This window comes from Podarcis bocagei (genome assembly GCF_964188305.1).
Source record: "Podarcis bocagei genome assembly, chromosome: 9".
Taxonomy (NCBI): Eukaryota; Metazoa; Chordata; class Lepidosauria; order Squamata; family Lacertidae; genus Podarcis; species Podarcis bocagei.
In genome coordinates, this window is record NC_138134.1 from 65231785 (window position 1) to 65255869 (window position 24085).

Below are 24085 nucleotides of genomic sequence, written 5' to 3' on the forward strand. Positions count from 1 at the left end.
CAATCATTGCCCAAAGCCCTTCTTGGCTGATTAAGAGCTTATATGCCAGTCACTGCTATTCCAGAGAAGTTATTAGCCCACAAAAGAGTGGTTCCAGCCCACTTGCCCATATGTAGTCACCTTAGTCATTTGTGGTCCCTAAAGGGATGAGCAAATGGGGAGACCACAATTTTATCCAGTTTTCCCCTCTGCTCTCCGGAAGCAGATTCTTAAGCAACCACAGATGAGTACACAGATGTCTATTTATAAACCCATGTCATGGACTGGTTGGATGCAGAGCAGTGGTGGGAGGTACCAGTTGGGGAACCCCCAGGGGAAGAAGACTTTGCCCTGGGCTTCCGCCCAACCTCCTTGTGGCCTTCCACAGGTTGCTGGATTCAGACTTCCATCCGCCCCAGCCAGTGTAGCCAATGGTCTAAGAATGACGGGGTTTATAGTTCAACATCTGGAGGGCCACAGATTCTCCAGCCCTGCTCCAATTCCCCCACTTACTTCCTGGTTCATGATCAGTGAGAGTTCGTCATTCTGTTTGAACTGGGCAAGCTATGGTTGCTGCAAACCATAGTTTACCTGGAATTCAGAATTAAAACCCACAATTTGAACTGAGTTTCCAATTCTAGGTTTTTTTAATTTTATTTTAACAAACTGCTGTTATATAGCCCAAGTACTTCTCACACTTTTTCTTATTAATTCATTTTCTGTATGAAGAAAGCACATTGTAAAATAAAAAACCTACAATTAAAATTCAAAGTCATGAGTGTTTTATGTCCTGGCTACTATCTTCTTGGTTTGACCCATTTCATTTAAAAGCAATAATTTCCTTTAAAATAAAATAAAAAAGCAAACACACAAAACAAAACTTCTGGATCGCACACATTAAAATTACAACTGCTTACATGAAATCAAAAGAGGCACAATTATTCCCAAGCAGCTGTGCACTTTATCAAATAACCAGAGAAAGGATCTCTTAAGTCCTGCCAGCTACAAAATAATTAAACCTGCACATCACCCAGAGCATGCATCATTACTGTACTTCTTTGTCATACCAAAACAAACAAATATATATGTTATGTAAACTGGTTCAGCCATGCATTCATCTACAAGTAGTAGCAATTAACCCTGACCCACAGCAAAGTGGAAGGCTGTACCTGCCCACCACTACTATGACAGAATGATAGATTTCCAGGGCCAGAGAAACACCCTCTAGATCAGGGGTCTGCAACCTTTAAGACAAAAAGAGCCACTTGGACCCGTTTCTGAAGAAAAAAAAAATGGGAGCCGCAGCGGGCGGGAAGGTGACGTCGGGACGGTGCGTGACTAACGCACGCATCGCCCCCATGCGACGTCACAGCCAGTACAGTGCCCGCCACAGTGGGGAGTGTCGGGGCGCACAATGCGCCTCCTCCCCTCGCTAGTATCCACCCCGGAGCCGCGGCAAAGGTGTAAAAGAGCCACATGCCGCTCCGGAGCCGCGGGTTGCCGACCCCTGGTCTAGATTATGTTCATAATCTCTCTGTCTGTCTCAGGCAGGGTGCAGCAGTTGAACTTCTAATTCTCTCTGCCCGGGTTTCAGACTCAAACAGGTGAACTATGGTTTATCCATCCTTCAGGCTCACACAATCCTCCCGTTACACACACCCTGGTTTTCTTCTTTTTCTCCAAGTTTGTAGATACCATAATTTGCCTCCAGATCAGAATCCTAAATCCCATTCAAATCATGGTCTGCAATTCTGAGTAGGATGCAAGCAAAGGTTTGTGCAAACCATACTTGTCCAATTTGTACACTGTGGCAAGCCTTTGGTTTGTTCTAACCGAGAGGAGGAAGGATGGAATAGGTAAGGAAGAGAGGGAGCAATCAAGACTGAAGTCTGTTCATGACAGCCAAACCATGGTTGGACTATTTGATCTGCATTAGCCAATGTATCCCCACTAATGCAAGCTGAGTAACAGATCATATTGGGAAACTTAATCCTCTCCCCTCAATCCCTGAATTCATAGGTAGGTGAAGTTTAACTAAGATAATTTACACACACACACACGTTTCCCAAAGGAAGCTATATATAATTTTATCTATATTCTTAAATAAATATAAATGGCTTATCTTAAATATCCTGGTAAATTTATCAAATTCACCAATGCTGGAAACTTTCCATTTTATTATATTCATCCCTACCCCTAAGGTAACTTGAGAAACTGCATTTTACTCATATCCCTAAATATTTACCTTGGCAGCTCCCTAAACCTGAATCCTCCATGTTCACATCAGCTCTATTGTCTGTCTGCTTCCCTCTTGTAATTTTAAAAGCGAAATGTCTGAATGAGCCTCATTCAACTAAACAATGCTGTGTCACTGCTTCCAATTTATTCCAGTTTACAGGATACCCAACACCTTGATTCAGTGGTCAAATTATTTGCTGCAGTTCTAATGGCTCTTTTGATCCTCTCTGAGCATCACTGGAGGAGTCCAGTATCCTGACAGCCAATCCCAATAAAAATGTAGAAACTATTGACTTCAAAACACAATGCTATGTTATTGTTGCTTATTTGATTTCCCATACAAATGTCTTAACTTTAAAATCTCTTTTCAAGATACATTTTATTTGTACCTGCTTGTGGTACAACCCTGAGCTGTCATGCTCAGGGGTGGTGAGCTTGTTGCCTTCCAGATGTTTTTGGACTTCAACTCCTTGTCCACTGGCCATGATAGCTAGAGCTGGGAGATGAAGTCCAGCAACATCAGCAGGTCCACAGCCTCCTCCATCCCAAATAATGCTGAATATAACCAAAGGTTAACACAGCCCAGTGTGCTCTCCATCGCTAAGCAATTGCGATTGCCACCTACCATTGTTCATACACAATAGGGATAGCCAACATGGTGCCTTCAGATGTTGATGGGACTACAGCTCCCATCAGCCCCAGCCAGTACAGCCAATGGTCAAGGATTATGGGAGTCTGGAATAGCTCAGTTGGTAGAGCATGAGACTCAATGTCAGGATCATGGGTTAGAGCCCCATATTGGGCACGAGAGTCCTGCGTTGCAGAGGGCTGGACTAGATGACCCTTGTGGTCCCTTCCAGCTCTACAATTCTATGATCATCTGGGAAGCTACTTGTGGCTCACAACATATGTCCCCCAGGGTTGCATTTGCCTCTGAACATGAAGGCTTCATTCTCAACTTACTATGGCTGAAAGACACAGATGTAAAAATTGTCAGGTACAAAACAAAATCTGGACACCGGGTGTTATATCTGTAGAAATAGTTACTATGTGGTGAAGGCCTAGGCTGTGGTGTACAGGATGTTCCCCTGGGACTAAGGTTGGATTACATGACCCCTCTGTATGTCGTACGATTCAACGATTTTATATACGGCTTATTTACAGACCTTTTACATCACAACTGAGCGTTTCTCTTTGGCTGTTATGTTGGAAACCAAGAGCGACGGCAGAGCTCAGAAATATTCACAGTCCCAAGAATGGACTGTGCTGTTGTCTGTCAAGTTAAACATTAATGTTTTGTTTGCCTGAACGGGAAAGGAAGCTGGACTTAATGCACTCCGTGACCTATTGGTGCTCATGTCTGAAAAAAGACAGCAAAAAGCTCAGTCTAACATATCCAGCAGCATCTTAGATTGGCTAACTATTTCATTAGCAGAACTTCAAGGATCAACTTGCCAGAGCCTCCTCATAGAAAGCTTAATAAGTCTAAAGTATATATATATGTTCCAGCACAAATCTTAAAGTGCTTGTGAACGATGGTGTCCAAATATATTTATTTGATCTGGCAGCGATATCTGCTGGACCAAAAGCTTAGCCTACGGGTGGCAGGGGGGATCTGCTGCAGTGGTGAGCAGAGGATCCATGGTTCCCCTTCCTTCCCTCTTCCGTGGCTCGCTTTGAAACAGCAAAGCGGGAGAAGAGCCGCTGAGTGGGGAGGAGAGAGGGACAGAGAGCCTGCTTCTTTAAAGGAGCAAAGCGGGAGAGGAGAGGAGCCGCTTACACAAGTGTAAGCGGCTCCTGTCCGGTTGGTTTCTTTAAAGCAAGCAGGCTCTTTGTCCCTCTCTCCTCCCCACTCAGCTCGCTAAATAGCAGCAAAGTTTTTCAGCTCTCTAAGCCGGGGATGAGCGGGGAGGAGGGAGAAAAGCAGAGCCTGCTTGTTTTAAAGGAGCAAAGTGGGAGAGGAGAGGAGCCTTCTCCCCTTAAACCCCTCTTCTGCATTATTAGCAGCATCCTTCTCCACCCACCCCACGCGTGCTCCTTCTCCCCTTAAACCCCTCTTCTGCATTATTAGCAGCATCCTTCTCCACCCACCCCACGCGTGCTCCTTGTCCCTTGAGTGCTTTTCCTTCCCTCCCCACTTAAAACGTGGATACAAAGCACGGATCCACATGGATCCTCAGGATTTTTGCACTGGGTCACCCCAAATTCACCATCAGATCACATAGCATGTCCATGGCTACATCTTGCACCAAAAAAAATCACGCACCCACTGTTTGCAGTGGTGCAAAAACGTGGTTACAAAACATGGATCCACATGGATTTTTGCATTGGGCTACTCCAAACTCACTGTCAGATCACATGTCTGTGGCGACAGCATGAACCAAAAATCATACATCCACTGTTTCGTTTAGAATAATTGTTTTCTTGTTTTCCTCCTCTAAAAACTATGTGCGTGTTATGGTCAGGTGCGTGTTATAGAGCGAAAAATACGGTAGGTGTTATAGAGCGAAAAATACGGTAGTTTGACAGCTGGGTCTGTTGCTGCCAACTCACAGGGTTAGTGTAAAACAAACAAACAATCAAATAGGCCTAAACCGCCACAGACATACAGGACTGGGATTGGCAGGGGAAAGCAGGCTGCTGTGATCTCTGGGCGAGACAGTGGTCTGGGTGCTAGGAAAAAAGTACAGTGGTGCCCCGCAAGACGAATACCTCGCAAGACGAAAAACTCGCTAGACGAAAGGGTTTTGCGTTTTTTGAGCTGCTTCGCAAGACGAATTTCCCTATGGGCTTGCTTTGCAAGACAAAAAATGAAAACGTCTTGCAAGTTTGTTTCCTTTTTCTTAACACCGTTAATACAGTTGCGACTTGACTTCGAGGAGCAACTCATAAAACGCGGTGTGGTAGCCGTTTTTGAGGTTTTTGAAGACTTTGGTGATTGTTGAAGCTTTTCCAAAACTTCTTTTGCAGCCATTTGGTAAGTTAAACTTTTAAAACTTTTTTGGGGGGGTTGGATTTTGGGTTGGGGTGTTTGGAATTCAAGGACTTGGTGTTGGGGAGGGGTTTGCAAGAATCTGGAAGCTTGTGTGGTTTTTTTCTGCATTTTTATGATTTTCTGTGACCATTGGGACACTCTGCTGGTTTTTTTTTAAAAATCTGGATTTGAATTTCTGTGTGGTGGGTGGCTGGGGGAACAGTTGAGGAGGGGTTTGCAAGAATCTGGAAGCTTGTGTGGTTTTTTCTGCATTTTTATGATTTTCTGTGACCATTGGGACACTCTGCTGTTTTTTTAAAAAAAATCTGGATTTGAATTTCTGTGTGGTGGGTGGCTGGGGGAACAGTTGAGGAGGGGTTTGCAAGAATCTGGAAGCTTGTGTGGTTTTTTTCTGCATTTTTATGATTTTCTGTGACCATGGGGCCACTCTGCTGTTTTTTAAAAAAAATTCTGGATTTGAATTTCTGTGTGGTGGGTGGCTGGGGGAACAGTTGAGGAGGGGGTTCTTCAGCAAGAAGCAAAGAGTAGAAGAGGAACCTTCTTCGAGTTGTCCCCCAGAGTCTTAGAAAATGTACTGTACACTTTGTTGATTTTTAAATGTTTTTCTGTCATGTTTAGAAACTTAATTTATTGTTCCTTCAATTTTTGAAATGCTCTTTACAGTATGTGTGACTTTAAAGAGCACTTAATAAACTCTTGTTGTACCAAATTTGGCTTTGTTCGGACTTTTTTCGACCATAGGAACGCATTAATTGAATTTCAATGCATTCCTATGGGATTTCGTGCTTCGCAAGACGAAAAATTCGCTAGACGAAAAAACTCGCGGAACGAATTAATTTCGTCTTGTGAGGCACCACTGTAAGTTTCTTTAACCCCAGGGCAGGTCAAGGAATCTGGTGGCCATCTCTGAGTCCCCATTAAAGTGTTTTCTTGAGAGCCCCAAAATACCCTCCTGTGTGAGAGCTACAGGCACAAAGGGGGGGGGGGGTCACAGTAGCAATACTGGATAGTATGCAACACAACTGGCCTACACTGCAAGGCAGCCATGCAAGGAAACATGTCAGCAGGCTCTCTCACAGCCTTCCCCTTTCTCTTACAGTCAACTGAAAGGTTGACCTAAGATTCTGAGAACAGAGCTCAGAGCTCAAACCGGGAGGGCAGATCACGCTATGAAGACCTGCCTACATGCCACACCGCGAGTACTTACAGTTTTTCAGGTGCACTAACCTTTGCAAAACAGGGTGCTTCATTGCAAGATTGCACATAAACACACCCTCAACAGAACCTGTGTGTTTAGCTTTTGCAGACTTTCACAATCTACTGCCTGCGCTCCTCAGCATATTGCAAGGTTGGCTCCGCCTAAGGACGCTATCCTCATCTGCACTGGGTTTTTCCCCTTACACACACATACATACACTTTCAAATACCTTATTAGTTGTGAGGACTCCAAAGCTCAAGCTGCGCTTGCCAAATGTCTCTTCAAAACACTCTGAATTAAGCCTGCAATCCTATTATTAGCAGAATTACCTGCAATCCTGAGGACACCGTCTATGAAGTTAAGCCTCATTAAATTTGACATGACTTGCTTCCAAGTAAACATGCAGCGAGATCAAGCTGCAAGTACTATAGCAGCAAGTCAAATATTAGCTCCAAACAAACTAGCCAATACCTTTGGGCATGGCCTGAAGGCAACAGGGTACTGTAGTTAAACTTGCTGAAATTCAGCAGAGCTTGGTCTGGTCAATGTCTATCAGATGGGAGACCATTAGGAAACCCTGCCTTGAGTAACACAATGGAAGGAAGATGGGTTATGAATGACATAGCTTGTTGCTGGCATCCATCTGTCTCAAGAGACAATGGTGTGCATTAGCAGCACTGAAGTGACTTCCCTGGGGCGCAAGAATGGGCAGTGTGTATTGAGGGCCTAGAGGGGCCCAGGCAACAGGACCCATCTCCTCTCAGTCTCACTGATGTGGTCCAAGGGAAAGCAGAGCAATATGTTTGCCACCAGATTGGTTGCAAGAGTTGCCAGGAGGAGGCGTACAAGATGCCATCCAATTGTCTTAGGATTTGTGTAAGGTTTGCTCCTTAGTTTTTTCTTCTTCTGAAGATATCCCACAAGGCAGTGGAAGTCTGGGACCTGAGTTTCCTTCTCCTGGATGGGCTACCTTCCCAGGTCGATGAGCCCCATCTGTACCAACGTAATCGGTTGTTGTTTAGTCGTGTCCGACTCTTCGTGACCCCATGGACCAGAGCATGCCAGGCACTCCTGTCTTCCGCTGCCTCCCACAGTTTGGTCAAACTCATGCTGGTAGCTTCGAGAACACTATCCAACCATTTCGTCTTCTGTTGTCCCCCTCTCCTTGTCCCCTCAATCTTTCCCAGCATCAGGGTCTTTTCCAGGGAGTCTTCTCTTCTCATGAGGTGGCCAAAGTATTGGAGCCTCAGCTTCACGATCTGTCCTTCCAGTGAGCACTCAGGGCTGATTTCCTTCAGAATGGATAGGTTTGATCATGTAAATGTATGCCCTGCTGGTCTTGAAGCAGATCCTGTCACAAATAAATCAGTCCAGGATTTCTCCTCTCTTGTTCCCTAACCGCACTGAATGATGGGGACACCACTATCAACAAGAGCTAAAAAGATGACTTAGTATCATGAAATTCTATTCTCCTTTATCAACTCCCATAACACCTTTTCATGGCCAAAGTGCTCAGCAATCCTTCCACTGTAATCTCTTAGTAATAAGCCTCTTGCATTATCACCTGGAGCTGAACTGTGTATATGGGTGCTAAGAGGAAGAGAAAGGACTTTAGCTAATGCTCTTTCTTACCATGATTAATGCTTTCAACACTCCCTTAGAGGTGAGCCTGTGGAAAGTCTTTAGAACTAGGAACAAAGAGGATCTAGCAACCATAATAGGAATACAGAAAGATGCTACGTGCCAACTCAGAATCCTAATCCATTAGGCTCAATTTTGGGAATATGGTTGGAATTGTTGTAAATTATTGGCTCCGATTGCTTGAACTGATTGCTTGAACTGATTGCTTGAACTGAAGCTTCCCTGTGCTCTCAGATACATACACGAAGGTTGGAAGTCAAATTCATTAATACAGATACACTAATGAGATTCCTTCTCCAATTAAGACATGCACTAATAGAGAGCTCCAATAACTGCGTGGGACTGGGCCATAATTTATATTCAAGGATTTGTCCATGCTTCTCCTCATCCTGCTGTTTTCCCCTAGAGAAAACTGCTCTTTGGCGCTCTATTGGAGGAAACAGCAATTCATGTTTGCTCTGATTTAGCACTAGAGAGTGGGTTTTCCATGGGAAAAGGAGTGGGGCAAGGGGAAAACCGATTGGACCCATGCCCAGAAAGCAGAAGTGAATCCTTACTTCCCATTCTACTCCAAAGGCTTAGAAGCAAGCTAGGGAAAATTGTGGGAGCTTGAAGGCATACATCCTGCAAGATGAAAACAGGGACATTTTTGTACTTGTGGCATCCCGGTTCTCGCAACCAAAGTCTTATAGTCAACTGCCCAATAAGCAGTTTTAGGAATTGAGAAACATTTTGTGTTGGTGTATGTCTGAGGTTTCTTCCATTCTCTTTATTTCTGGCTGGCTCCTTCCCTTTCTTTCCTTGTAAGCCGTCCATAGCCATTCTGTTTAAAATATTATGCAGCCTGATCATATAAATGCTTGCTCAGAGGGAAGTGTGCATATAACCGCAGTCTTCGGTAAAAGTGGAGGTTTTGCCGCACCTCCTCCTTCCCACAGTGAGTAAACATAGCCATAATCTTAAACCACCTACTCTGGAATTAATCCCACTGAACTCTGCGTTCTTCCTTCACCCTACAAATAATTTTTAAAAAAAACAGGAACAGTGTTTTACCTGAAAACAGGAACTGTTCCAAGGCTTGACATTTTGATCACAGAACCACACTAAGCACACACAGTGGCTTTGTACAGCAAAAGAGGGTTTCGAAGCTGACCCACAGATAATCCGACCTGTTTTCCACTTTACACCAGAGGAAGGCTAGGGAGGGGTGCAGGCTGGACAGAAGCAGAGACCGCTGTTTTCCTGAACTGCAAGGAAACCCCTTGGAAAGCAAATACATAGAGACACAGCTACGGGCATGAAGCAGGGCTGCTGGTGGCAACGACAGGGAAGAGGAGAGGACAGAGGCTTAACACACAAAATGCTTGCACTCAAAACAGCACGTTGCAAAAGGAAGCTTTGCGCTCTGAAAGGCTCCAGTCAGCTAAAGGAGCTGCTACTGTAAACTCTATTGCAAAGGGACACAGGGGAGGTCACAACTGATTGTGATCTGATCAAGCCTTATTATCTAAATTTAGCCTGATAAGTCTCTTCATTCATTCTCAAAGTCGCACCATTATTGACTGGGTCTGCAGATGTTTTAACTTGGGACATTTTTACGCATGCGCACACACATACAGGATTTATATAGGAGTTCAGTACAATAAAAAAACTTTCCAAGCGTTAACTTGCAATCATCAGACAACATCTGGCACCCATTTTACAGATGTAGAAGGGATGCAGAGAGCTTGCCTGAGCCTCTGATGCACCAAATTCAACGGTACTTACATCCTGGTAAGTATGTTTAGGATTTCAATCTTGGGGGAAAGCTAAGCATTCAGTAAATCACAGTCAGTGTGGTATAATGGTTAGATTGCCAAAATAGGAGGTGAGATAGACAAGAAGAAGAAGAAGAAGAGTTTGGATTTGATATCCCGCCTTTCACTCCCTTTAAGGATTCTCAAAGCGGCTAACATTCTCCTTTCCCTTCCTCCCCCACAACAAACACTCTGTGAGTTGAGTGGGGCTGAGAGACTTCAAAGAAGTGCGACTAGCCCAAGGTCACCCAGCAGCTGCATGTGGAGGAGCAGAGACGCGAACCCGGTTCCCCAGATTACGAGACTACCGCTCTTAACCACTACACCACACTAGCTCTCAAGGGTTCAAATCAGCCATATGAAGGTCACTGGGCAACCTTGCAATGCACACATAAAACTACAATTCCCCCTTATTTTATCTGCACAACATGGCTCTTCCACAGCTCCATGGGAAACACAGCACCCCAAGATATAACGCTGCTGGAGGGGTGCTCAGAAGAGCATCGTTCCAGTCCGAGAATGTCTCCGAAACATTACCATGCAACACAACTTCCCATTGCAACTGCTGGCATGCCCTCTGCTTGAGCAAACCCTCAAGGAGGGACGTAAGCCAAATCTCTACAGAGAAATGCCAGCATTGAATTGTGCACCTTTGGCCCATCTCCGACACTGAAATCAGAATTCTTCACCGCCAGCCATCCTTCAGGTAGAGAGCAAAGCCAGCTCGCAATAGAGGCAGTGTGCTGTAACACATCATCATGCAGCAGTACTCTGCTGCAGAGAATGTCATGGTAATTGAAGACTCTTCCCCCATCCTGCAAGCCTAAATGAGGGCTATACATTAATGGCACTCCTAAGAACTACTTCACTCGCCTCCCTTTTGGAGAATATATTTTACAGGTAATAATGAGAGTCTACCGTAGGGCCATTAGCTAGCTGGATTCAATCAGAAAGCATGGGGAGGAGGGGGAAAGGAGCCATCTGCATTCATTAAAATCCATGCTTCCCTCTTCTTTATGTCACAGTCTTGCATTCATCCAGGCAGGTGTTTTTCTCCCTGTTTTACCAGCTCTGAAAAATAATCTCCATATCTGAACAATAGAAGGAAGGAAACCGTCCAAAAGCCGGGAGCTGAAAGCATTCTGAAGAGGGAGCTTGAAGCTCTTTATGCAGTAAATCTTGTTTTTCTGCATACTAACTCTTCTATCCGCAATGCTCAGAATGGGCAATAAAACAGCTACCCACAATTCCATTCCCACTTTACAGATGGGAAGGTAAAGTTCGGAAATGCCAATTGATTTCTTAAACATTAAATGAAAGCATTGAAGCTGGGAGTCGCTAGTGGGTTTTTTTAAAAAAAACCAATATTAAATGAGCAAAGGTTTTGTGCACCTGGAATCCCCCAGGTCTGAGGACCAGCTCCTGCACTAGTAGCAAGATCTCACCGACATGGTGGAAATTAGCCACAAACTAGCAGAGAGTGGAAGGTTTTGCTATAACACAGAGAGGCAGTAGGTCCAACTGGTAATAGCAACTACTGTTTAGTTGGGAATCTAACAAACACACATCTGATTATACAAGCCTCTTGCAATACTCGAGAATATGTATATATAATTTACTTACAATATTTCTAATCTACCCTTCACTCAAAGTGTCCCCAAGGTGGAAACCCATAAACTTCAAAATCAAATGTAACAATTAACAAGCAAAACAAATAAACAGACAAAAACTTAGAAGGCAACAGCATCAAATCAAACACAGGAAACCTCCAATATTTCCTCCCTCCTCCCCAAAGATCTGGATTATAAAGCGAGTTTTCACCTACCTTAACACAGAAGGTTGTTCCAAAGGCATCAACCCACGTAGAGAAAAACTACGTTATTATCCTACCACTACCGAATAACAAAAAGTTAAGAAGTCATTTGTCTTGAAGACCACATGCCAAGGGTAGATAGAACCTGTGGCCCTCTAGATTATGAATACAGCTCCCATCTGCTCCAGCCACTGTGTTGGGTGGTCAGGGATGATGAAGCCGATGGTCAGTGGTTCAACAGTCTCTGGCCAAGTTTCCCCCATTCCTCAACATAACCATTTCCCCCCAAGGCTTTTGCCACTGGGTGCTATCTAAAAGATAAACCTGATTATCACACAAAGAAGGTCACACAACACCTTTATCTTTCCTGCTGATGACTCACTCACCCCCTCCCCACCAATACCTGCAGCAAAGCACAAAACCTGTAAAAGCAGAGCTGCAGAGGAATGTTGGAAGTTATCTGGAATAAATGTTAACTCAATTTATGTGGAGCAGTGGGGAGGCCCAATATGAACCCCTGTACATTTTCCCAGAGTCCTCTGCAACACAGACTACAGAATGAAGAAGTCAGGAAAACACCCATCTAGATCAACTCTGTGTTCCTATGATTATAGTGTCACTGCAGTAATCTAAAAGTAATACCAGAATGCATTAACCTACTGTTCTCCCATCCACCTACCCACCGCAGCCTCCCCCGTGAGGCCTGCAGCTTTTGTGTAATAATTTAGCCAATGTATTATGTCCCAAGGCTCAGGGGCAGTGCAGGAGATTTGGGGGCGGGATGGAGAACCATATTGGTGCAAGCCAGCTAAGTGACGCACCTTCTAAGCAGCCCAGCACCCACAGCAAAAACCAGTTCAGCAGCTTGTCCTCACCTGGAGACAGCAGCCTAATAAAACAAAACCTCAACGAAACTTTAAACGGAGCACACAGGTTAATATGTAAAGCACAGTTCAAACGCTGTAAGCCCTGGTGTTACTGAAAGCGGCCATTTCTAATCCTTTGCAGCTAGAGCTACCTTGACTTCTTCAAGATAATAAGGGCCATCCATTTCGGTCGTATACACACCGTTACATTAAAAGCACATGACTCCTCCCAAATAATCCTCGGAACTGTAGTTAGTTGTGGGTGCTGAGAATTGTGGGTGTTCTACAGTTTCCGGGGTTCTTTGGGGTGTGTGTCATGTGCTTTGAATGTATTGTATGTACACAGCCTTAGTTTTCATACATTTTCAACACCCTGTTGGACGAGCACTTTTTGGTGATTGTAGCATTCATACAGATTTTGTCCACATGGTTGGGGGAAATCCCAGATTCCTGGGGTAGGGGCCGGGTTCCTGGTTATCAGGAGCTGGGAAATCTGCCTGTCCTGGGATGGTTTTAAGAAGGTCACAAAATGCAAATATGACAAGGAGAGGGGGGAAACAACACTGAGTGGGAAGGAGACGGGGAGGCAACACCATCAAGGAGACATTTCCTGTTATCAGGGGCTGGGAAATTTGCTTAAAACTGGCTAGTTTACAAAGGTCACTAAAGTTGTTAACCCTATGCAATGAATGCAGCAACACTTTCTCTGATTGTATACAGGACTACAATGGAATTTCAGCTTTTCTTCTTGCAAAAAATGTTGACAGATACATGTGTGTGTATATCCCCTGCCTTTCAATGGCTATTTCACAGTCCCACATTTTAAATTTAAACAAAAAAAGTAAATGCAATATGCACAGCCCTGGAAACAGAGGCAATAGGAGAGGGCTCAAGACACTTTATAGAGTTCTGAATTTACCTCCCAACCATTTCCAACTGAACCTAAAAATCTGGCTTGTAAAACCTCTCAGCTATTTTCAACCTCTTTTTCTTCCCTGTTACTTGCTGTATGGATTCGAGTAAGATTCCCCAAGTGTGGGTGAATGCCCTGAACAGCAGATTCTCTGCTTGTACAACAGTTACACACAAAATGAAGCTAAGTGCAATATATATACAGAGTTCTACTTTAGAAACCACCTGGAGACCCTGTCTGCTTTTTGTAGCTGCAGTTTGAAGCCTACCCAGGCTGAGGTCCCCTATATACTGCAACATGCTCGAAATTAGCCAGGCGCCAAGCGCCTTTTGCAACCAAATAAAGATACTTGGGTGCCATGACAGCGCCTGATAACTCCACCATTTGAGGATCGTTGGATCTGGACTGTTTTCGCACACTTATACCCCATCCTGTAGAATTATATCAGTTATATTTTATCTGCGCAATCAGAATGAATTTCTAGAGGTGGTACCTCGGGCTACAGATGCTTCAGGTTGCGCACCGCGGCGAACCCGGAAGTACCAGAACGGGTTACTTCCAGGTTTCGGCGCTTTGCACATGCGCAGAAGCGCTGAATCGAAACCCGCGCATGCACAGGCGCGGCACTGCGGGTTGCGAATGTGCCTCCCGCACGGATCACATTCGCAACCCGAAGTTCCACTGTATAGTGGTACCTCAGGTTATATACGCTTCAGGTTACAGACGCTTCAGGTTACAGATTCTGCTAACCCAGAAATAGTACCTCAGGTTAAGAACTTTGCTTCAGAATGAGAACAGAAATCATGCTCTGGTGGCGCGGCAGCAGCAGGAGGCCCCATTAGCTAAAGTGGTGCTTCAGGTTAAGAATGGACCTCCAGAACGAATCAAGTACTTAACCAGAGGTACCACTGTACTAAGCTTTGGAGAAAACAGCCAGAGGCTTATGAAACGAACCTGTGGAAATCGTCCTACGATGTCAGTAATAACCTTTAGAAGCAGCCTCGAATAATTATTCCCAATGTACAGAGAATAAACTGACCATATACACCAGTGTTTCCCAAACTTGGGTCTCCATCTGTTTTTGGACTACAACTCCCATCACCCCTAGCTAGCAGGACCGGTGGTCAGGGATGATGGGAATTGTAGTCCAAAAACAGCTGGAGACCCAAGTTTGGGAAAGCCTGATATAGGCTGTGTGGGATGAAGCACAGCCACTCAGTTGACAGCTTCAATGATCCCTTTAATAGAGAGTCACACATGAGCTACTTTGGGACACATAAATGGCTGTAGTTAAACAGCTGCATTAGGTACACAACACCTCTAGGCAAAAAAGAAAAAAAAAGCAGTAGCTCCTACATAACTGCATGCGATGGGTGAAAGAAATCTAGTGAGAAGGGGGGGGGGCAATTCCGTGGTAAGAATAGCTGAAACAAAAGTGTAATTCGGGGATGGGGCACCTCCAGCCTACAGACCAAATGTGGACCTCCAGAACTGTTCCCCACCCCCCACAATTTGGCACGTAAGGCAGTTTTCCTGAAATCGTGCCCAAATGCCCCAATGTCCTGGCCATGGGAACTGGCTGACACAACCAAATCTGGTGGAAAACGGAATGCTTGTACATCAGCCGATGTTCGGGGAGTTCAATCCTGCTTGGGCAGTATGCGTGTGCGCGCGTCCCCAACTCTAGTGGGCCCACTTTGACAGGTGGGTGGGACAACCCACCTGCCAATCACTAAACATCAATAGGACATCAATAGGACATGTTCCTTTAAAAGAAGAAGTAGTAGTAGACAGATTCAGCTGTGGGGAAAACTTGTCATGCACTACAAATAATTTCCCAACATTCGCGTCAGGTTAGCGTTTAATTCAAAATCTGCATCGATAAATGACATGATTCATGCAACTTTCAATATGAGAGTTTCAGCCTTTTTTAAAAAAAAAAAAAGGATGCCTTGGAGGTGGACAGTGATCGATGTTCCCAAATTGCACTTTCACATATGAAAATATTTCACTGCTCAAGACTACATAATGACAAAAAGAGCTGAGGACTAAGCTCATGGGTGGCATTTTGCTTTGGAAAAATCACTCCCTTCAAGTTGCAAACTGTGACCCTCTCCCCTTCACCAGGGTCACTTTAAATATCAAGTTTTCCATTTTAATTTAATGCTTAATATTTTTGGGTTGCTGCACACTGTTATTTGATTCCAGGTTTCTAAGACTTCTGGACACTATGATTAATTTTACTCAAGTAAGATTGTGGGAAGGAGAGGGAGAAACTAGAATCCAATTCAGTATGTGATCACTGCAGGCTGTATCAAAGCACTGAGATAGCATGCTGATATTTGCAGCCCAAATGCCTAGAATTTGCTTCCTTACCCCTGAATCAAAACAAAAGCAGAAGCTGAGCAATCTAACCAAAGAAGTTAGTCAGAATTCTCCCATTTCCATGTTCCACTCCTGCACCATAACTGGAGTCTGGCTTGCAAAGAGCAATTTTGTCTGCTTGCAACCAGGGAGAGAGGTTCTGTGAAATGGAAGGCATAATGAGGCAGTTCCACTCCAGTTGCATTTTCAAAAGCATGCTTAAAAAAAAAAAAAGAATTCTCCTAAGCATAAAACTAGCACACTATGGAGAAACCTCTCTCTGAAGAAACGCCATGCTGCATCTGTAGCAGCACAACCGGACGCCTTCATCTGCCCCAGCTGCAACAAAACATGTCTCTCCCTGTCTCCCATATCAGACTCTACAGCCACAGCAGGCGCTGCAACCTTCCAACAGTTTGACTTTACCCCCCAAAGGCACACTCTTCCATAGTCTCCAGAGACAGATGGATGCCGACAATGATTTTTTAACGGAGAAACCCAAGAGGTAAACTTGGGTCAGGGTTGGTGCCAGGCTTGAGCAAGCTCTTAGGCAAAAGTGCTGCCTTTGGGGGTCGCTCACAGTGTTTTCACCACAGAATGATGTCACTTGGGGGGGGGCCCTGGCACCAGCAAACCCACAAAGCTACTATGTTAGTCCCTGTAACTGCTTACTCTGCCAATGTCAGGCATCACATGATCGGAAATGGAGGCCACATGGCACGAACTCAACTAGCTTTCTACTTGCAGGGCGTTGTTGTTTTTTAACTTAAGTTAATATTTTGGAGGACGCGGGTGGCGCTGTGGGTTAAACCACAGAGCCTAGGACTTGCTGATCAGATGGTCGGCAGTTCGAATCCCCGCGATGGGGTGAGCTCCCGTTGTTTGGTCCCTGCTCCTGCCAACCTAGCAGTTCGAAAGCATGCCAGTGCAAGTAGATAAATAGGTACCGCTCTGGCGGGAAGGTAAACGGTGTTTCCGTGCGCTGCTCAGGTTCACCAGAAGCGGCTTAGTCATGCTGGCCACATGACCTGGAAGCTGTACGCCGGCTCCCTCGGCCAGTAAAGCGAGATGAGCGCCACAACCCCCGAGTCGGCCACGACTGGACCTAATGGTCCGGGGTTCCTTTACCTTTACCTTTAATATTTTAGCGTGGTGCAATTTGTACTTTTTCTTTTGCTGTATACGTAAAACCAAAAAAATTCTCTGTGAGGGGCAGCCCAAGTGGTGCCCCTCTCAAACAATTACTCTAGCTAATTCTGCCAAATCCTAGGCACACATCTACTTAGAAGACAGTTGCGCTGAGTTCAAAAGGAGATACTCCCAGGTAAACGTACACAAAACTGCAACCGAACCTTCCAATCCTTACCTCTGAATAGTAAGTCCCGCTGAGATACCGCTTTGTGTTTGGTGCCTCCCAAAAGGCATTGTCACAGCTGACACAATTCTACAAAGAGAACTGCATGTGCAGGGTTTTTCCTTTGTGCACAGGACTCAACCCTGTAGGCAGGCCATCGTATGCTAAAGTCACAAGCGGAACATCCTTACTGAAATCAGAGCTATGCTTTTCAGATTAACAGATGCCCGGTTATTTGCTCATGTGGGGAAAACCAAGCGGCTCAAAATGTGTAGATATTTCTTACTATATCTGTTTGGTAAATGTTTCTTTTCTAGGTAAAGAAGGGGGGGGAGGAATCCATATGCTAATGTTTCTTATTCTTCCCGACCTTTGCTGCCAAGCTGCCTCACAATCACCTGCAGGGCAAACAGAAGCAAGACTCTCTGGATTGGATTTCATAAACAGCCTCTCCTACAACAGAGGATTCTACCACATAGAAAACAATTCTGAACTCCTTATTGCAGCTACACTCCAAGCGCTTGCATCTCTGACTGTTCTCAACACATTCTGTTGAAAGTCAAATCGGTGTATTCAGATTTTTGCTGTTTTTAAAGTATCACACATTACATTCTCTCTCCTCCCCTCAACCAAGAACATTGACATTTGCATCAGAGGCTATGTCCTCCAAACATCACAGAGGCACTACAAAGGACTGAGTTCAATTACGTTGCCTCTTAAACGATACAAATCAAGTTTAGCCAGAATGCTTCACTCCACCCTCAAACCTCCCAAACTATGCCAGTGAACGCTTAAAGGCAAAAGTTGAGGTTGGCACTTTTATGAACTAGAAGACGGCCAGCAAATTATAACTTGAACATAAAGACTCTGGCAGAGAGAGAGAGATGGGGCTTTAATACTTCCAAAACTATGGCAATGACCCATTAGCAATATTCTCCCCATTATTTATTGCCCAACATTACCCAAGGAAAGTTGCAGTTATCCAGAAAAAAGAATACAAGCATCTACTTATCCCACGCAGGAGCGACCAGACATTTTTTTCTCCAACATTGCCAGTTGCCACAGTCCCACCTCCCGGTTTCCAGCCAGGAATCTACACTACTAATAGCAACACCAAACATCATTTTGAAATAGGTCAGCTGGGTACCGGTTTATTTATTTTTTTTGGAGGGTGGTAAGAGAACCACAGTGGGAGCCTGGTGGGTGTGAATTTAAAGGAAGAAAACTGCACCCCACACTCATCATGCTGCTTCAAATACAGTGAGGTGGATAGTTTCCCCCCCCCCCCAATTTAGCCATGGGATTTCTCAAATATTCCTAAGGAAGGAAGAGGAAGGAGCAGCAGCAGCAGCACTAATAAAAAGCCTTTCCCCTGAAGCCATAATCTGAAGTGATTAGGAACAACCATTTTTAAAATGTACTGTATACAGTACCTGGATTCATCTACCATCCCCTAATTTGGCAGTAACTAGAGATAATTACTCTGGTTCACTCAAACTCCCCTTTCATTGCTCCACAGACCATTTCCATCCTTTGCCTACTCAGCAGATTTCACTCACAGTCTGCCCAGCTACCATTTTAAAGGCATGCAATCCAGAGAAAACTGAAAGCATACTAAATCCGTACACATTTTACAAAAAAGACCCGTTGTGTCAGCATCAGTATATATACTTTCCTTTATAATAAAGGGGCTGTTGAAGAGGAGAGCGCTGCAAGAGGGGATATCAATGATCAGCTTTTATAAGATAAGAGGATTCCAACTGCTTCCCTCACAAGGATTTTCTTTAAAAATGCACCATTACATTTAAATACCAGGAGGTTCCTGTTTCACAACCTTTCAGAGAGAGGTAAACTTTTTTTAAAAAAAACAAAAACAAAAATCTGTTTGGTGAGCTTTGCTTTCTTTTTTAAACCCAAATACATTTCAACCCGATTCGAAACAAATTAAAAATTAAATAAAATTCTGAAGAGCACAAACTTTTGAGAAGGGGAGGGGAGAGAGAGAGAGAACAGGCGAAGAACGAGCAGCAATGAAAAAGGGGAAACACTCCGACAGCAGGGAGGGAGGGAGGCAGGGAGGGAGGCTGGGAAACAAACATAAAGCTTGCTTTTATTTTTATCTTTTGGTAGATGGCTTTAAAAAAAAATTATAATCCTTACCTTGACTGGGCAGCCATAGTGAAGTTTAGCAAGCCGACCGTCTCCTGGCCATCGGAAGGCTTTCTTCGCCCTTGCCCTACCCTCCGCCACCCAAAAACTTCCTGTCCATTTGCTGCTGCGCTCTGCGCCCCTGGCTCAGAGAAATCCCACTTTTACGCGCCCCCTTCCTTTCTCCCCAAAGACTGCTGCCTCCTCGGCTGTAACGCCTCCCTCTCCCTCCCTCTGCTAGCTCAGTCCGACACTAATTTGGATAGACATCCGGGCACCCGGGGGCCTCCTCCAGTCCGGCTCGACACATTGCAAGCCAGCTGAGAGGGCGAGCGGAGACAGGGGGAGGGGGAGGCGGCGGAGCTCGCGGGCTCTGCTGCTGCTGTTGCTCCACAGGTAAGCGAGCCAAGCCCGGGACTGGCTGGCTGGGCTTGCTTACTGAATGGCCATTTGGAGCTCCGGACCGTTCCGGCCTCTGAGCCGACCCATTATGGGGCGCTGGGGTGAGGGGGAAACTCGGCGAAAGCAGCGCGCGCTTCTGGCTGCGCTTTTTTCCCAACGAAGGAAGGGGATTGTTTTGGAGAGCCGGTTCTGAAACGATTCGCACCTATAGCCTCGCCCCCGCCCCCCCCGGCGAAAAGTTCGCATGGTACGCTCCGCCTTCCCTTAAATGGACATGTTGTTTTGTCAAGGGCGACGGAACGGGGAGGGTTGGCTCCGGGAGGAATGGACAAGCCCGGCTGCGGCGAGCCTATCAGAAGGGGAAAGGCGCGCGGCGAGAGCGCACACGCGGACGCCCCGCCTCGGAGGGGGAACGGCTGCTGAGCGCTGCCAAAATACAAATTATTCTCACACACACACAATGTACAAGCACGCACCAGGCGGGACACGGAGTTCCCTCCTGCCTGGCACTGCTGGCCTCCGCGCAATGCGGGGCGCGCGCGGATAAGAGGCAGCCGCCGCCACCGGGTGGAAAGATACTGGCAACTTTTGCTGGTGCGGTGGGCACAAGGGGATCGCCCTCGGGCGCTGCTCCGATGCAGAATCACAGAATTATAGAGTTGGAAGGGACCCAAGGGTCATCTAGTCTAACCCCCAGGAACGCAGGAATCTCAGCTAAAGCATCCATGACAGATGGCCATCCAACCTCTGCTTGAAAACCTTCAAGGAAGGAGAGTCCACCACCTCCTGAGGGAGACCGGTCCTCTGCCAAACAGCTCTCACTGTCAAAAGTATTTCCTGATGTTTAGTCGGAATCTCTTTTCTTGTGACTTGAAGCCACTGGTTCAAGTCGTGCCTTTCAGAGCAGGAGAAAACAAGCTTGCTCCATCTTCCATGTGACAGTCCTTGAGATATTGGAAGACGGTCATAATAGCTCCTCTTTTCCAGGCTAAACATACCCAGCTCCTTCAACCATTCTTCATAAGGCTTGGTTTCCATAACCTTGATCATCTTGGTCGCCCTTCTCTGCACACATCCCAGCTTGTCAACATCCTTCTTAAATTGTGGTGCCCAGAACTGGACACAGTATGTCAGGTGTTGTCTGACCAAGGCAGAATAGAGTGGTGCTATTACTTCCCTTGATCAGGACACTATACGTCTTTTGATGCAGCCTAGAATAGTGTTGGCTTTTTTTTTCCTGCTGCATCACACTGCTGACTCACATATCGGGCACCCAGTGTTTCCTTACTTCTGGGATGGGGGAATCATACTTTACCCACGATTAGTGGGTCTTTTGGTGGGTAGAAAGAGGGACTTACAACATTTAAATAGCTTGCACTCTGTGCAAATAAAAAACCAGAAGCAGAGGTGTGTTCTGTTCCTTCTGTGTTCCAAGGAACAACATATTCAGCATGCACCAATGGTACATATTCAGCATGCACCAATGGTTCTTTATCCCACTTTACAAAACAGAAATGTAACTCAACTCAACACAAAATGCTCTTGATGAATGCCAGGTTTTTGGGTAGGTAAAGGTAAAGGGACCCCTGACCATTAGGTCCAGTCGCGGACGACTCTGGTGTTGCAGCACTCATGTCGCTTTACTGGCCGAGGGAGCCGGCGTACAGCTTCTGGGTCATGTGGCCAGCATGACTAAGCCGCTTCTGGCGAACCAGAGCAGCACATGGAAATGCCGTTTACCTTCCTGCCGGAGCGGTACCTATTTATCTACTTGCACTTTGACGTGCTTTCGAATTGCTAGGTTGGCAGGAGCAGGGACCGAGCAACGGGAGATCACCCCGTCGTGGGGATTCGAACCGCCAACCTTCTGATCGGCAAGCCCTAGGCTCTGTGGTTTAACCCACAGCACCACCCAGGTCCCTAGGTTTTTTGTTATGTTACCCCCAAAAATGTACCGATATTCAGGGGTGCAAGTGTGCTGCTATATGTTTCTAGTCCTTATAGGCATAAAGACAATTTGAACTGAAATGGGAAATGCCTACTGAAAATTTAAAAGCCAAAGGTGGTGGTGGGTGAACTAATTTTTTCACTGGCCAATGTATCAGTGCCCTGCATAACTTCTTGCCCCTCCACAGGACAAGTAAATATTAAAATATCTCTGCATCCTAGGAAGAACATTGAAGTAAGAGGGGGAAGCTCCTCCTGGGCATCGACCAAAGGTGAAGCAGCTACAGGGTCCTGGACAGAAAAAAACACTTATAAGAAACATTGCAACTGAGAACTACTTTGGTGTTTTTCATCATCCCTTCCAACTGTTTTTCCTTTTGTGTCGTGGGTTGTGCGCTGTTAAGTCGGAGAAGGGAAACTGTCTTATTATTGATTGTTGTAAGATGCTCCAAGAGCCTTTTCTTTTTGGTTAATTAAATTATACAAAACAACTAAATTACAAAGGGAAATCATGCAAATTAGTTCGGTGAGCATAATTGATGATTGGTTGCAGAATTCATTTATTGAAGCACATAGTTGTTGTTTTTTGAGGGTATATGCATACCTCTTGCCAAACAATACAAATGCACAGAGAAGTCACAATGGAAATTATGTTTTGCAGATTAGGAAGCAGGTTGTGATGTTTTAAACTGTGGGGGATTTTAGAGACCTGTAACTCATCTTTTTGAAGCAGGGAACGGAGCTTGTGATGGCTTCATATTAAAGCTATTTTGAAAGAATATATGTGCTGAGCTGGTGGAGCAGCCCAAGGGATTTTGTACGCGTTCAGTTCCCAATATATTTTCCAATGAGGAAATGTTTCTCACACACGGCTTTTCTTACAACCAGAAACAGACTTAGGTATCAATTCTGCATAAATGGCCAAAAGAGAAAAGGATATTTTGAAGGGAGGGGGGCAGTGCAAAGCAGACAAACTAGGCGGCCGATTGCACAGAGAAGGCAAGCAGCCCAGAACATCTGATCTCCTCTTGATTTCAAAGTGGAGGCATAGATGAGCTAAAAAATATAATAAAACAAAGTGCAAGAACTGGTGCTTCTTTTTATCTACAAAGGCTGCAGGGAAGTCAGTAGTAGGGAGGGTGAGGGTGAGTAGCAGATAATCAAAAATCCCTAAACAGAGTTGGTCCCTGTAAAACAAAGATATAAACCTGCTCAGCCACACACAACAACACACACAGAGAGAGAGAGAGAGAGAGAGAGAGAGAGAGAGAGAGAGAGAGAGAGAGGAAAGAAAGCAAACTAGGAAGGAGCTAAAGTAAACTTGGGAGCCTTTCCTTCAGCATAACAACTCCCTAGGCAAATCAGCAGAAGTTGAGACATCCTGCAACCCAAGGAACACAATGTAATTGCTGATGTGCAATACACAGGATTGTTTGTAAGCTATCCATTGCTACCCTACCCACTAAAATAACCCAGACACCCTTCATTCATATTCATTTGTAAGTTAAAGAGCTTTGCAGCCATTGTTTTATAGATAGATACACCCCCTCCCCACACACCCTTAATAGCCAACACATCTTGGGCAAGCACTATGGAGAAGCAGTAAGTCTGGAGGCAGGCCTTAAACAAAGCTGAAAAGGGGCCTATTAATTAACGAGATGTGCCTTAACAGCCTCCATTTATATCCCAATAGATTCCTTTGCTGCGGGAGGTGAAAGGGCGCAGCGCCCTATTGTGATTCCAAGTGCATCAAGCATGCAAGCTAGGGACTTTTCATTCGCAGGCAGACCTCTGGCCCCAGTCCATGAATTGTCCCATTGAGGGAGGCTTCAATAGCCCTCCACAGTCTCCCTACTGTACAGCCAAAATAACCAGATTCCCAGCTGAGACTGCAGATGTGCCCTTTTTACCCATTACCTCAATAACAACGCACAGGGATTTTTCCGCAGGTCTGATGTGCATAGCATTCCCTCCCAGAATAAACTCACATATGGGTACCAAAATACCAACACAACCACAGATTCACACATCAGCATTACACATCCAGAACTCTCGCATATAAGGAACAACAATCAAGGCTTCCTTGATTGGATCCTGCAGAGTCCTGTATACTGGGCAGCCTCATCTATGCTATGAACGAATGAATCATTATTTGGGCCAGCCTTCGGCCATAGCAATAAAACAACAATACGATATACAAAGAATAGAAATAAAAAGTCAATTATATAAAATAAATTTTAGGGTTTTGCATCAACAGTCAAATAGCGGATCTTATTCTGATTGCCCCAGCTTAAAACCCTTGCAACCTTTGCTGTCACCTGCTCATCTTGATCTGCCAAGAGAAAGGACACTGTGGCAGTGGTTGGGTGACCCGGGATGGACAATAAAAGAGGGGTGATAATCTCATTCCTCAAGTCTTTATAAAGAGTGC

General features: G+C 45.2%; 1 protein-coding gene and 1 long non-coding RNA gene across 9 annotated transcripts in view; one reads left to right on the top strand and one right to left on the bottom strand.

Annotated features, from left to right (window-relative positions):
- The window catches only part of AFF1 (ALF transcription elongation factor 1), a 154374-nt gene that overhangs the window by 109846 nt on the left and 20443 nt on the right, over positions 1-24085 (bottom strand). For 6 of the 8 annotated variants that reach the window (XM_081206942.1, XM_081206945.1, XM_081206941.1 and 3 more), the window contains exon 1: positions 11673-11716. The exons of 1 other annotated variant lie outside the window; for it this stretch is intronic. In XM_081206942.1, coding sequence (XP_081063068.1) covers positions 11673-11701 — 29 coding nt within the window. In that variant the 5' untranslated portion in view covers positions 11702-11716. Of the gene's footprint in view, positions 1-11672; positions 11717-19317; positions 19547-24085 lie in introns of those variants that run through there. One more of the 8 variants, XM_081206943.1, reaches the window with a different exon arrangement.
- LOC308594399 lies at positions 19846-22435 on the top strand. The gene is made up of 2 exons (XR_014011435.1): positions 19846-19954; positions 21877-22435. It is a non-coding gene; the product is annotated as an uncharacterized lncRNA (long non-coding RNA).